This window comes from Limulus polyphemus, unplaced genomic scaffold, assembly GCF_000517525.1.
Source record: "Limulus polyphemus unplaced genomic scaffold, Limulus_polyphemus-2.1.2 Scaffold316, whole genome shotgun sequence".
NCBI classification, from domain to species: domain Eukaryota; kingdom Metazoa; phylum Arthropoda; class Merostomata; order Xiphosura; family Limulidae; genus Limulus; species Limulus polyphemus.
Genome location: NW_013665926.1, coordinates 278,040 through 293,686, shown reverse-complemented (window position 1 = coordinate 293,686; position 15,647 = coordinate 278,040). Strand labels below are relative to the sequence as shown.

General features: G+C 31.7%; 1 protein-coding gene across 1 annotated transcript in view; it reads left to right on the top strand.

Moving 5' to 3' along the window:
* LOC106457322 overlaps nucleotides 1-15,647 on the top strand; it is a 168,395-nt gene that overhangs the window by 19,064 nt on the left and 133,684 nt on the right. The window contains exons 2-7 of the mRNA XM_022383191.1: nucleotides 4,711-4,851; nucleotides 9,568-9,750; nucleotides 10,690-10,833; nucleotides 11,910-12,092; nucleotides 12,938-13,069; nucleotides 14,710-14,892. Coding sequence (XP_022238899.1) covers nucleotides 4,719-4,851; nucleotides 9,568-9,750; nucleotides 10,690-10,833; nucleotides 11,910-12,092; nucleotides 12,938-13,069; nucleotides 14,710-14,892 — 958 coding nt within the window. The 5' untranslated portion in view covers nucleotides 4,711-4,718. The remainder of the gene's footprint in view (nucleotides 1-4,710; nucleotides 4,852-9,567; nucleotides 9,751-10,689; nucleotides 10,834-11,909; nucleotides 12,093-12,937; nucleotides 13,070-14,709; nucleotides 14,893-15,647) is intronic.

The following is a 15,647-nucleotide window of genomic DNA, read 5'->3' as shown; positions in this document are numbered from 1 at the left end:
CTCCTGGAATTCCTCTCATGACACCACACAAAAAACCAATACACTGAAAACCTCATAAACACAGCCACAAGACTCTGTCAACAGACTACATAAATGAAGAAATTAACCACATAAAGTATTCCTTCATTCACACCAATAAATTTTCACCTGCTATTGTTGAAAAACTCTCCAACATTCACCTCAACAAAACTCAACTCATGAACAAAATTGATACTAACAAGCCCAACAACAGAACATTATGAATACCTGATGATGACGAAACCTTGTTGAAATGTTGTACATTTGCTGTTATGTTAAACTTATATTAAAGTTTTTCTTCATTACCCATTCAAGCCATATCCAAGCAATATTTGTATTTTGCTCTGCTCACATGCTCCCTGTTCCCCAATTGGTAATGGTATTTCTCCCTCCAGTCAGCTGAACTTGAGGTGAAGATGATATGATCCTCTTTCCTACCCCTGCATGGATGTTGGTTCCTGGCATGCAGTTGACTTGTCATGTACAGTCCATTGTATCCTATCCACTGTACATCATGGGGCACATCCCTTACTTTACCCACATACTGTTCATCAAGGAGATTGAAAGTATGATATATTGTGGTTTGAGTCACCGTTTAATTGTTTTCTCTCCCATTGGGATGTGCTCCTCACAATTTTCCACCCAGATCTATCATACCTTTTCTACATCTCGGCAAAGACTATACCTAATACAGAAGTGGTGCAGTTTACCACATATAATCCTCATTGAAAATATATTTCCAACAGGTACTTACTTCCACTCACACTGCCCACCCTTCCTTCCCACTGTCAACCAGTGCTTAGGTTTCTGCCAAACTTAAAGTGATAGTTAGGTAAAATGGCACAGAGAGAATCACATGAGTTACCTGTGTGTGTATGTGGAGTATGTCTATTGGTGGAGGTTTGTCGCATGATAATTTACGTGCAAGATTCAGTTAAACCATGTGAACCGAGAGTATGTGGGAGTGAAAGGCTTGTGGGATGCAAAAATCTCTTTTGCAAATAGAGGGCAGCACTGAAAGAGAATAGCTATGTATTTGAGCATAAGTAAGTACCTGTCTGAAGTATATTTTCAATGCAGGAAAATTGCAGCTTTCGTTGGGGAGAAGCAGAAGTGAAGATATTTCAGAGATAACTAACTGTTTGAAATTAATTTTAATTCTAAAAATTTTAAATTAAAATCAGACTTATGTACCTTTGAAATACTGAAAGCTAGAATACTCACATTGTATAGAAGGTGAAACTGATGAGCCACAACTATAGTTAAGAAAGACAAGCTATTTAGACTACAAAAGAATTGTAGCTGAGCACAGTCAAGTAGAATCCAGAATGAGAAACAAATTCTTAGAAGTAAAGTCTAGGAAGAATGAGTGGAGTGGATCAACCATACAAAAAAAAAAACTGAACCTAATGGACACTCAGAAAGAAGGCTTTCTTCTCAACTGACAGGATACCTCTTTGTCCATGACACCCTTCTTGATAGTGCTACAGGGGTTGGTTTTAAGAGTGGTAGTAGTGTGTGTATATAGCACTGGTAGAACCAACAATGGAATATGGTTAGTCACATAAACAGATAAGAGTAATATTATATCCTGCTCTTTCAGTAGAAGGTTTTCTGGGAATCAGACAGATATTATGAGAGGATATATTCTAGAGGCAGTAAACCCTCTTCACCCATATCTAGAATAGCTAGAGAGTTACATCTTAGCCAAATTAGGGATACCCAGGGAGAACCAAGGAAAACTCACATAGGCCCCAAAGATGGGCTCAATAGTGCAAGGACAGAAAAATGGGAACATGAAGACATAAAAAAACGAAAAGAAAACGTGGATTAATCCCATCTTGGTTGGAGCAAAGACATCAGGTGAAATCTCCAGTGCCATAAAAAGATGTACACATGGAAAAGGGAAAAGTTCCGGCTGAAGCATTAGATGGCACCCTTAATCCACTACTGAAGAGCAATGCTCTCTCATGGAACACAAAAGTGTATGTGATTTGAGAGAGTCCCTACATTTTATATTGTTTTTTTCATGATATATATACATTCTTACGCTCTCTCTTGCTATACATCACAAAATATCAGAACTCCAGACACCCCAAGATGTATGAATAGGGTTTTATGGAGATATAGCAGAGGTTAAGGAACATGTGAGAGTTCTAACTGGATGAATTGATATAGATACAAATTCTCAGTACATAAGAAGAGACTGTATTGAGTGGTTTCATCTATAGGGCAACACACATTCATGGAGCATCATTGTAAAAAGTGGAATGTGAATGTGTCTAAGACTAATGCAGAGGTGTGTGATGTTCGAAAGTTTAGACTTTTTTTTTCTGGTGTGATAAACATACATGCATCCACTTTTACATACCAAGATATACACATACATACATAGGATTCCTTTCAGATAGATAATAGAAGTGGAACCCAATGATAGAGCAGACCAACCTAGGAAAGAAGAACTGGAAAATGGGATCAACTAATCTTGGTCAATAACAAAGAAAAAAATGAAGGTGTAGCTATAATTTGTTTTCCAACAAGCTCAAAGCTACCACTTGAGAAATTGGACCTGAAAACGAGTAGCTTCAGTTGATTATGCACAGCTATCACATAAGCATCAAATGGAGGACAACCCAAGAAGTATCAGCTCAAAGAAAGGCATTGTGTAAATGGAGCTGCAAAAATGCTCAAAGAAATCACAGTAAGCAAATGCTGTTAAGAGTTTCACCTAACCTCTTAATATATGTCACCACAGTCAAAGTGTTGAAGAGTACAAGAATTTGGCAGTAGGGTAACAAGAGCAGTAACTCCCTACATGCATGTGAAACAACCCAAGAATGTGAGAATGGAATATCCACCACTGAAAGAGAAACCATCATTCCCAAATCAGAGAGTATGTGATTGACAGATGGAGAAATATTTGCATGTGAAACTTGGGGGTTTTCAAAACCCAAGGAGAAGGGTGAAAAGTTCAAGAGAATAATTTTAATACAGCATCTTAGATGAAAAGATATTGAGTAGGCATAAGCTAAGACCTGGACAGTCCAACCCAAAGCAGAAGTGTACTGGGAGGGCAATGCAGTGTGAGGTAACTAGTGAGCAAATGTCCCCTAATCATCCATGTAAGGATGACAGTCATATTGAATATGTATAGGAGACCAATTAAATGTGTGACTACACATGTGAATAAATAGAGAGCCTAATTCAGATCAAAATGGAGGGTTATACTTGGATGTATCATTTCATCATGTGAAAAATGAAGATAGATGGATCAGTATGTGTATAAAAGAGGCATGTGAACCTCCATTTGTCATCAAAAAACCTTGATGAAGGAATTGTCATGTGATTCACACAGGTTCCACATAGAAATGAGGTGGATTTTTGTAACAAATGAGACTGGAAAGGTCTGTGGCAAATCTCCTGTTGTCTGTGAGACCACCAACACATGGGAGTAGAAGTCCTGAGGTAACATAAAGTACAACCACAATCTCTACTTGATGTAGTAAAGGTCTGAATTGGAAGAGATGAATCATAGATGAGGAATAAAAAAATGTGAAGAAACTGATTAATTCAAAGCACATGAAGTTAAATAAAAGTCTGAGATGACACCCTAAAGTCAAGACAGAGGAGTCATCCAGAACAGAGTCAGTGAGTGAGTGATAAAGATACACCTCACTTACATAGATGCCAGGTTGCCAAAAAATTTATGTGTTCAAGTTCAAAGCTACAATAAGCTGTCTGTGCTCCATCCATCATAGATAAGTGAATACCTGAACTTCAGCACTGGAATCCCATAAATTATTGCTGATTCACAGAAGAACATTACATTAGCAGTCTGAGTAGGTGTAACAGACATCAAATAAAGAAAACTTTACACACATGAATCTAGAATGAAATAGCAACCAGTGAAACCAGATACTGAATACCTAATCAACTCCTGCTGGTAAGCCTCTCCTGAATGGGAAACAAGTGAAAGTGAAAGACCCGCAAAGATAAAACTGAAGCAGAGTTGTTTTTGAAATAAACACTTGTATATATGCATATGGAAGTCATTTGATTGAAAAACATGTACTTTGCAACACTGTTAGAATAGCAAAAATGTCAAAGAACAATAAGATTAGGAGCCAAGTGGTAATAGAAACTACAACAATGTGACCCATAGGTAATAAGGACATCAAAATAGTAAATTCTTTACTAAAAATTAACTCTGTCTGATTTCATTAATAGTCTGATTCATGATACATAAGTTAGTATAAACAGAAATATCAGAAAGGACAAAACTGTACCCAATCATAAAAAAAAACGTTTTTGTAAGTAACCATACAAAATAATACATCATTATTTGAATAAATATTTCTTGCATTATCCAAGAGAAATGGCACATCTGTTGTGGCAATAATATTGTATGTCCTGCTTTTCTATTAGTATTGTTAAACTAGATGCCTTATAGATGAAAATATGATTCTAAATGAGCTTGAGTGTAAATAGAACAGATAGTAAAGCTTATAGATAAAATTGGCTGTAGTGTAAGTACTAATTAATATTTTACGACAGACCTTATGAATGAAAATAAGGGTCCTTGGTGGATTTGTTGTATAAGTTTTGATTATTGTTCTTTAATAGCATACTTTATGGATGGAGATGTAGTCTGCAATGGCTTGAATATTAATACAGTCTAGTGTTCTTTAACAGGAGATCTTATGGATGAAGATGCAGTTCTCAAATGGTTGACTGACTTGGATTCAATGGAACTGCCAGATGAAATTGAAGAAGTTAACCCAGTTCTTCTTCAGAAGATTATTGATGAAACTGACTATGTAGCTGTTCTATTCTGTATGTATTTTAAAGCAGATGTTTAAATTAAAGCCATTATTTTATAACTTACATTATTCAAATCTCTAAACCTTCAGCAACATATTTTAGAAATACAGTTATATTTGAGAAAAAACTTTCCTGAAAATTGTTACTACATTATTATTTTTTATTGCAAACCTTAATTTTATTCTTTCTCTATAGTTTTAAACTAATAATTTAGTTTATAATTATATATGTAGAAAAACTTTTTTGCTATGCCTCACTATGTCAGCAGTTTTTTTATCATGTTTATTTTATGCAAGTTAAAATTATATGGATAAGTGGAACCAAATTTTGGAAAATACTTAAAAATGAGAAGATGATATTCTGTACTTTTTTGAACAATTTATTTGCTAAAATATCAATTAAGTTTAAGGAAGTATAAAAGATTCAAGGATGAGATTAAAATTCAGAGAGAGAAGTTTGTAAGTAGTTTCATTGAAAATTCTTAATATTCTGTATTCATCATCTTACTTGTTATATCTTTACAGTGATAAAAAGTTTTGTTATAAAGATAATTTAAATATTTTGTATTATAGATCATAGTACAGTAGACTAATATATATATATATGCTGTAATCATGTTAATTTTCCTAATAAAATGTTATCAGGATTAAAATATATGTAACTCTGGTTGTTTTTAAACATTTTTAACTTACATTTTTTGTTCAGGGTTATGTTTGAATGAATTGTTTAGTTCCAATCCCATGCTGATGTATCATGGACAATGTACTAGACCCAAACTATTTTTAGTCTGAGGGGGAAATGTTTGGAGATTTGCCTTGCTTCTATTTTTGTCTGAGTGTAAAGTGAGATAAACATGTAATGCTAGAGACTTCGAGGAGGAAAATTTTGAAACATACTTTGTGATTCCTAAATTATATATGTTTTACATTTCTAAATTTGAAATTACAAAACAACATTTTAAAAATGATCATTTTACTGTGACTATATTTTATTATTACAGCAAGGATGTAACTTAGATCTCCCAGTTTGAAGTACTGGGTATAATTGCTTTAATATCTTGGTCCTTCAGTTTATTGCATGCAGGTAGATGTTCTTTTTTGTAGTATTATCAAATAAACACATTTAGTAATTAAATCAAATTTTATGTTAAATTATAAATTGTGTATAAGATAGTAAAATGTAACAATTAGGTGTTGTGTGGAATCATGCACATATCTATAAATAATCGTATATTCCTAAGATTATGATAGAGAATCTGCTGTAATGTTTTCTTTTTAATAATAGCTTGATGATTTGGTCCATAGAAAAAATTAATATGAGATGAGGTATTAGATAGATTTCAAAATGTCAGCAAAAATGAAAATAACTGAATTTCATGTAATAAGCATTTTAAACTGCTAAGAGTGTGATTCTGTGTTCCAAATGGTAATTTTATTTTACTATACCTTTGTTTTTCTTATGGAAGACCTGCATATTTCATCAAAATATAAATTATTTTATTCAAAACAGTTGCTTTTAGTTTATGTTTCTTGTTGAGATAATTATAGATGTATGTTTACTTTTCTACAGAGTTCATAAGTATCTCTTACATGTGGCTTGATTCCAACAGGCCTGTTAAACAAATATTTCATAATGTATATGTAATGAAAAATGCAAGTTTATGTTCCCATAATCATTTTACCGTCAGACAGAGAAAACTTAGCTAAGTTCAACACATAGTCTAGCTCCAAATATTTACACTTTGTGCTGTATATTGTTGTAAGCTTTATACTTTTAATGTTGTAATTTGTTTGTTTGTTAGAGGGAGCTGTGGGTTATTGGTAATAACGTTAAGATTGGGAAGTTAAAATAGGCCTAAAACTTCTAGAAAACTAAGGATGTGATATAAATTGTTCTAGAACTTTTGAATCTAGATTATAAATAAAAAATTTTGTGGAGCATAAAGTGAGTTGAGTTGAACAAAAGTTTAGATAAAAGAAAGTTATGATGTTATTCTGTACAAATAACTCGATTGATTGTGTATTAATCGTAGTACTGTTGTTAAAGATGTATGATGTCATTTGTAGGGCTAAACAATTTACAACATTTTACAGCTGTATTCAACTTCAACCTTATAGAAACATTTAAAGGAGGAGGAAATAAACTGATTTCATATCATAAGTAACTGAACTTTGAATTATTTCACCTGATAACTTAAAAGAACTTGCAAAGAAAAGAAAAAATTACAACATTTAATGGAATGATGAAGTTATTAAGACAAGATTTAGGGAAAAAGAGAACCAAGAAGAAAATTACAGAAAAATAAAATAAGATCAAGAAGAAAGATATGTACTGTTTAAAGAAGCATGGAAAATAAAAATCAATCTGATTGAAGAAAAGATAGACAAAACTATTGTGGCAGTACAGAGAGATTACAACAACGAGATTAAAGAAGTATAGAAAGGCTGTAATTACAATATTAAAAAAGTACAAAGGACATTGACAAAGTCAAAAGTGAAGTAAATAAAGATGATATTGAAGTAGAAAATAACATCAATGACAGAATAAGACATTTGGAAAACAAATTATTAAATTCAAAGATTAAACCATCCACACCTTTTTCTGCATTGGCTTGAAAGTTCCAACCAGAAACACTATCCACAACTAAGTATGGAATATAAAACCTATACACCTATTACCACTACTGCTGTACCACCTGTTACTGTAGGACCTTGCTGGACTAGTCCAACCATGACACTACCAAATCCAGTTTCAGAATTCACCTGACCAGTTCAACATCGACCAGTAGAGAAACTAATGGACTGTGGTTGGAAGGTGCAATGGGAGTCATCCCAGGCTCAGTTCAAAATACTTTCAAAAGTGAATGGATGGAGTAATGAACAACATACCATCCGTCTTATTGTCTATTTAAAGGGACCAGCTTTGACATCACTAAGTAACCATCCAGCTGAGTATTATAACAAATATCAAGCTTTGGTAACCACCGTAACTAACAGGTTCAGTAGTGTCATGTCAGCAAGAAGTTCCATGGTTCCAAAGCAGAGTACAAAAGAAAGAAGAAACTTTAGCCAAACTTCCAGAAAACTTGGAAGAGCTTACCTGAGTGTCTTACCCAGATGGTCCTCGTGAGGTGATAGAGTCCTTAGTATGTGATCAATTTAAAGATGCCATAGTGTCTAAAGCAGACTAGATGTACATCTTTAAAGGAAGTTCTGCAGTTGGAGATGGAACTGGAATCCATCAAAGTTACAGATAAACTACTAATGGGGTCATCATGAAGTTACAGGAATATTAGATCCTGTAGTATTGAAATATCAATTTCCCCTAAGGATAATCTAGAACAGAAAGAATTAATCAGACAACTGGTTAAACTGAACAGAGGAAATAGGTGTGTCAAGTATAACTTGAAAGAACATATTGTGAGAAACTGTAAAGTTTGCATGGAACAAGAACTCCTCCCAGAGCATACTACAAAGAGGTACTGTAAAGAATCAACAATTGGGAATATTTCATTTATTCTAAATGAGAAAAAAATCTCATTATTTGAGAAAAATCATCCGCAAGTCAACAGGCTTATGATAAAAAACTTTGCAGTATGCTAATAGACACTGATTCCACAGCTACAACTGTTCAACCTGATTTGTTAATGAAATATGAGAAATTACCCCTGGAGATGAAAAAATAAGAGGGATTGATGCAAAAAGCAATAGGGCATAAAGTTCAAGCAAAATAAAAGTTGGAAGTTATCCTTGCTGAAGGAAACTTTTCTATGTTTTGTGTTGTGTATGTAATTCATGTGGTGTTCCATGTCAGATTGTGTGTGCTTTTTAATTTTTGTTGACAACCAATTAGTAGTGGAGCAAGTACTCTCCTTAATACAGCAAGGAAATTAAAACTAGTAAACCTTACTCCTGGGTATCACATATTTAAATCACTTTTTAATTTATTTAAGAAACAGGTTTTAAAATACATTTTACATGAACCTGGATATACTCTGCTTAAGATAGTAGTTAAAAATTTTTTTACAGACTTTCAAAAAAATCAAATGTCAATTGGGTTTTCATGTGTCATAAGATAAAATATATTTACAGCAGGAATTATTATGGCTACGTTTACTTTCAAAAACAAATATATTTTAGCCACTGTGCAATTAGCCATTCAGCATTATTTTTTATTTGTCACAGTAACAGGTCCAAAAATCTTCCTTAATACTTATGTATTAATCTTTGAGACAACTTCATGACAATACAAGTTACTCCAGTCTTTAAAATAAGATTACACATACCAAGTTAGTTGTTTAATGAGGACTCTTGGCAATTTTATAAAAAAATATTATAATTGTTTGATTTGTTGCAAGTCTTTGGTTATGAATATATTCAGGAACTTTATTGGAAAATAATTACCTGATATACAAAACCTAAGATGTTAATTAAATTGAATAGTAATTAAAGCATTCAAAACTACTAAACTGCTGTTATTGTGTAAGACTTTATGTAATATTATACTATAGTAATTATATTTAATATTCATACTTAAATGTTTTGTGTGAAATCTTAAGAACAAATGTAATTTAGTAGTGAATGTAACTTTAAACAATAATTATAAGCACATTTAAATTTAATACATAATGTAAAAGGTTATTAGTATGTGAGTCTGTATGTGACAGAATTTAGTAGTAAGCATCAGGGCTGTATCTAGACTAAAATCTTAATATTGTTGAAACTTTAGATAAAAAGGGATGTAAGAAATGTGACACTGTACTTCAAGAACTAGAGAACATTGATGATGATGCAGATCAACAGGGCATTGCATTTGTGAAGATAGCAGATGAAGGTCTTTCATCAGAATATAATCTGGTGGATTTACCAGCTCTTGTTTACTACAGAAAAAGGATTCCACTACTGTATGATGGTAAAGCCACTTTAATTTCTGTGCTTGTCAAGTGATTAGTAGAAATAATATAGTTATTGAACATTTCTTTAATTGTGGGATTTTGTACAAGGAAAACCAAATGAGGTTTTCTTTGAAAATTTTACTTGTGATGTAAGAATATGAAGCATATCTTGTAACTAAAGGATGTTAAAAGACTTGATTAATGAAGAATGATCACAATTGGTGGTATTAAAAAGATCAAATGTTGATCATTCTTAACTGGTAACAGATATTTGTACATATTTCTTTGTGACTCAAAATTGCATAAATTTTGGTATTGACATTGAAGAAAGAGTCTGAAAAGTATAATATATACCCCAAATATAAAACAAAACATGTAATAGAGTCTAGAAAATTGTACTGTAACACAGTTTCAAGAATTGGTATTTCATCACTTATGTGCACCTTTCACATGTACAGATGTAAGAATGGATGACATTTTCGGCTTGTTTTACATGTGCTATTTATCCTGGAACATACTCTCATATTTGGTATTTAGATTTGATCATTTACTGGTTTGATTATAGTGCCAGTTTTGATTATTGTTTCTGAAATTAATTGAATAATTGCATTCAGTGAATAAAAGGTTCTCCTAAAGTAGTTATTTTCAACAATTCTGTTCATTAGACTAAATTTTCAACACTGCTGACTATAAAATATTGTATATCTAGTTCTTTGAAGAAGTTTTTTTCAGATTGATAGAGTCTGTTACTGTTGTCGTTATTGAAAATATTCTCAAAATTGGATGATTTATCAAAGAACATTAAAAATTAGATATTTTAGTATTTAAATACTTTAATTGCCAAACCCATACTCAAGAAGGTATACATTTCATTACAGAAACTGTTACAAGACAAATATTTTAAGATATAATTAGAATATTTTTTTTTACTGATGAATTTATTCTAATATATCCAGGGGATCTTCACAATGAGGAAGATGTCCTCAGTTGGTTGGTTGAATTCAGAGACTTAGGAGAGGAAGAAGATGTCATTGAAGATGTTTCTGCCAAAACCCTTGACTCTTTGATTGAAAAATCTCCATTTTTAGCTGTCTTATTCTGTAAGTAATTAGTCTTTTTTTATGTGTGTTTCAGAATTAACTGCAAAATATGCATTTAAGGACTTTTGCCTTATACATAACAAGGGTGTCATTTAATGCACTGAATCTCAAACATTTGAGCTCTGTGGACCCTTTCAATATATACAAAGTCCTTGCAGACCCCAACTAAACCTAACAGTAACTTTCACATGTGATTAAATGAACTAATACGGATCAGGTGAAATCACCAAAAACTAGGATATATTTGTATTTTAAAGTACATGTAAAAATTATTGTTTGTCAAGCTCTTTGCAGACCACCTGTTGAGAAAAGCTATGATTCAGAGTATCAGTCTTTTTGTTAAAAATTTTCAGCAGTCAAAGAATTTCAGAACAGTTTGTTTTATCCATTTTTCTCATTAAATAAAGTTAATTCAAGAATGAATATTGATATCAAAATTTCTCATATAATATGAATACTTTTAATTATTTGCACATAAATGTGTAGCTTAAAAACAAATTTAAACTTATAAAATTATAATCATTATAGTTTTAAATATCCAGCAAGATAGTTATTTGTTTGATGTTATTTGTAATTTTATTGACTATATCAATCTTATGAGTAAACATTTTATTTTAATAAACTTGAATTTTCTATATGAATACTTATTTCACGAATGAGTACTTTGTTTTTTTTCATGAGTTATTATTTTTAAAATCAATGCTTGCATTGATATTTTATGAATCAGCTCTAGTTTCTTAAAGTATCAAATGCACAAGTTATAATTCTGGTTTTATATATAAAAATAACTTGAATCTTTAGAAAACGTTTACAAGAGTAGATTGTCTTAGTTTTATTTAGGTTTTTCATAAACAGGTATATCACTTACAATGTAAACTTGCATTTTTATTAGAAGTGAGTAGTTTATCTTCCATTTAATATTCACAGAATTACAACCTATTATATTAAATAACCTGGAACAGAAACCGCAACTTACCTGTATTTTTTTGTACCATAGGTGTTTTTACATTTTGTATCTGCCTACGTGAAGGAAACTATTTAATTTTCAAAAATGTACAAATTTATCTCAAAAACAGATGATGGAGATTCTAAAAAGAGCAAGAAAATTCTGCAAGAATTAGAAGACATTGATGATGACACTGATAAAGAAGGTATTCCTTTTGTAAAGATTGATGATGATAAAGTGGCAGCTGAATACGGCATTGATCATCTTCCTACACTTGTCTACTTTGAAGATAAGATTCCAAATTTTTATGAAGGTAAGATGTCTTTTTTATACATAATTCTCTTTCTTTTTGTTATATTGGGTTCCATCTGCACATGTATGTAATACAATTGTGAAATCTGCTATAATGTTACACTCTCTCTCAGCTGTGCGTCTTATAAATTGATCACTTTAAAATAACACAGGCATAATCAAGGAGTGGATATGGAACTTAATATTCTTAACAAAGTTAATGACACTGAAGGTTAATTTTATTAACTACATAACTGTAGCTCTATTTTGTAACTTCTTCACACATAGTGAGTCCTCTGGCACAATTTAGAGACAGCATACATAACATATAAGTGGCTTGATTTTTTCTCAACCATTTAGATACACATATCTACCAGTTAATGTATGACAACTGAATTTATATTAAAATCAGTTAAGTAACATAAATTAAATAAAACACAACATTTATTTGTACACAGTTTGACAAGTTTGGTTAAAGCCCTACATGTTTTGATATGGCAGCCACATGAAAATATGCAAAGCTTCTAACAAAATTTTTTAAACTGTGCAGGTAGGTAAACTGAAGAACGTTCAAATGATATTACTACATATTATAAAACATACAAATGGAATATATGACAATTCAGTTATCATCCTTAGATATTAGGTAAGTGAGTTGATCAAAGTTAGAGATTTTATTAAATACTGAGAGACAGCTTGTGAAACAGGTATGCTACTAAATGGTGTAATGAATGACTGTTAGATTGTACAAAAATCAAATGAAATAATATCAAAAATAGTAAGTATATTATAAGTGACCAAGATTGTGAATGTTGCCTATTTTAGAGATAACTGTTTGTTTATTGACCTTGAAAAATCACATCTCAGGTGACCTTACCAAAGAAGAAGAAGTATTGAAGTGGCTTATTAAACAAAAATCCAGCGATGAAATAGAAGATATCACAGATGAGGTTTTAGACAAACTGGTTAAGAAGAATGACTTGTTGGCTGTTTTATTTTGTAAGGCCACATTTTCATTTCAAATTTTGCTTTCACTTGTAGAAAATTTGAATAATTTTAGTTTATAGTATGAAGCTTTTGAAAACAATTCTGTTTAAACCAGCTATTTCATTTTTGAATTTTTAATTCTGTTAAACATCCATGTATTTCATTGTAAAATTTATTACAAAACAGTTGTTTAAAAAATTTAGAAATTAATAACTATGTATAATATATTGACAATAATATCTGGATAGCAAACATTGAAAAAAGAAGTTGGTATATTTTTCAACTGATGCCCTATTTTAATAGGTAATAAGTTTAGTTTCTAAAATGCTATAGTGCTTATGTATTGTTACTTTCATTAACAGTATTGATTATAGTAGTTGGTATGTGGAATGTTGTTACTTTTTATTTTCATTTATTGTTTGGTAATATATTTTTACTATAAAGATTGTTAACTTAAAATAGTGCCTATTGTTTGGGACTAATCTAATTCTATTAATCTGTCTGAACTTTGTGAGATATTATTAGATTATGATTGAAAATATCATTAACAGTAAGGTTACCAAAATGATGAAACAATGCATTCTAATCTTTATTAGAAGAAACGTAGAAAAGATTTATTTAATTAGCTATACTGATGGCCAGGTTGATTTTTAGTTTTGTTGTTGTAAGTACTTATCTTATTCTGATCGGAAGCTATTATTATTATTTACTGCCAATCATTAGTACACATCAGATGGAATAGACTGCCAGCAGATCAAAGAGTAATGAGGTTTTGGGATGTGTTATATCTATTTCTTGGGCTGTGTTCCAAAATGCCACAGAGCATTTAGGTGTATTCAGGTCAGGACTTTGGGCTAGTCAAAGCACATTCTAGATATTATACTTGTCTCAAACCACTGCTTGATATAGTGTGCAGTATGGCATGGGGCATTATCATTCAATATTGCTCAGAATGTCACAAAATGACAAGGTAATCTTAGCTCACTTAACAGTCACCAGTAAAGTTCATCCTAGCCTAAACAGGTCCACAGGAGGATACTACCCCATCACTTATGATTGGGGTAGTATATCTAAAACATTCATATTCAAAACATTTTCTAGGCTATCACCAAACTCAGACTAATCTGTGTGAAGTAAAGAATAAACAGTGAGATATATTACTCCACATGATAGCTTTCCAGTGTTCTTCATCCCAATTTTGGCACTCAAAACAAACACCATAAACTTGACTCCTTGCATTAATAATTGTGATAATTGGCTTATTAGCCAAGGAATTATAACTTCAAGGCAGCATTCAATTTCATCATCTTAGTTTTATTTGTTGGGCTGAACTTCTTAAACATTGATACCACCAATGATATATCCAATAACCACTCCTTTTTAAAAGGACTGTGAGCTTTATTTCTTGTGACATTTATGTAGCTGTTCCTGTATTTGGGACATTTGCAAACCCAACATGGTAATATACGATCGGATTCATATGAAAATTCAGTGGAGATGGGCCTATTATTAGACAGAGGTGTGCTTTCCTAATACTAAATATAGATTAATTATAGCTAATTTCAATATATATTTTACTTTAACCATGCCACTGTTGTTCAATTTTGAATTTGCAAAACACAATCTTTATCTTCATAAAACCTTTTTTCCAGATGATAAAGAAAGTAAAAAAAGCACAAGAGTCTTGACAGAACTCGAAAATATTGATGATGACACAGACAGACACAACATTCCTTTTGTGAAACTTGATGATGAAGAAAAGGCTTCTCAATATGGTGTCAAAAACCTACCAACCTTAGTGGCCTTCCAGAGCCAGGAGCCTATAGTGTATGAAGGTGTGTCTCACTAGTTTTTATTTATGCGTGGTTAAACTGCTGAGAAGTATACTAAAACATCAGCTATAACTTGAAATGCCAAACTGATGGAGATATTGCATAAGGCTAGAAGCACTCATGTGAACAAGGACCAATTTTTTCTGTTTATCTGACCTATCTGCAGCAAATTAAAACTGCTCAAGCATGCACAGTGACCATTTGTTTTTTGTGTTTTGCATTTTTCTAGTAGCACAATGATTTTTTGACTAATGACTCATATTTTGCATTTTGGTATCCTTTAATAGTTTAGATGTACTAAAAGCATAATTGTGGCTCAATCTTCCAAATAAATATATAAAAAGAATAGACCAAGTTTAGTTATTCATTTGAGTAAGTAAATGTATTAGGTCTTCAAGAAATTAATATCACATTTTAGAAAACTTTCATTAACCACCCCTTAAAAAATGTACGTCACGTATAACAGTTAAACAAACCACCTAAACGTCACGTTAATGTAGCCTATATAATATATATAGTTTAGTGTACTCTAATCCCTCATAGTGATGGCACACGACAAGACACACAATTGGCATGTAATGCTGTTTTAATACAAGAAGGGAAACAATGCCTCTGTAGCCAATAAGAATATCAAAAAAGTTTATGGAAATGTTTTGAATGTTCATAAGTGTCAACGATGTTTCAGCAAATTTCGTTCAGGTGACTTTAGCCTTAAAAACTGTAATGGTAAGAGCCGACATGTTGGAATTGATATTGAT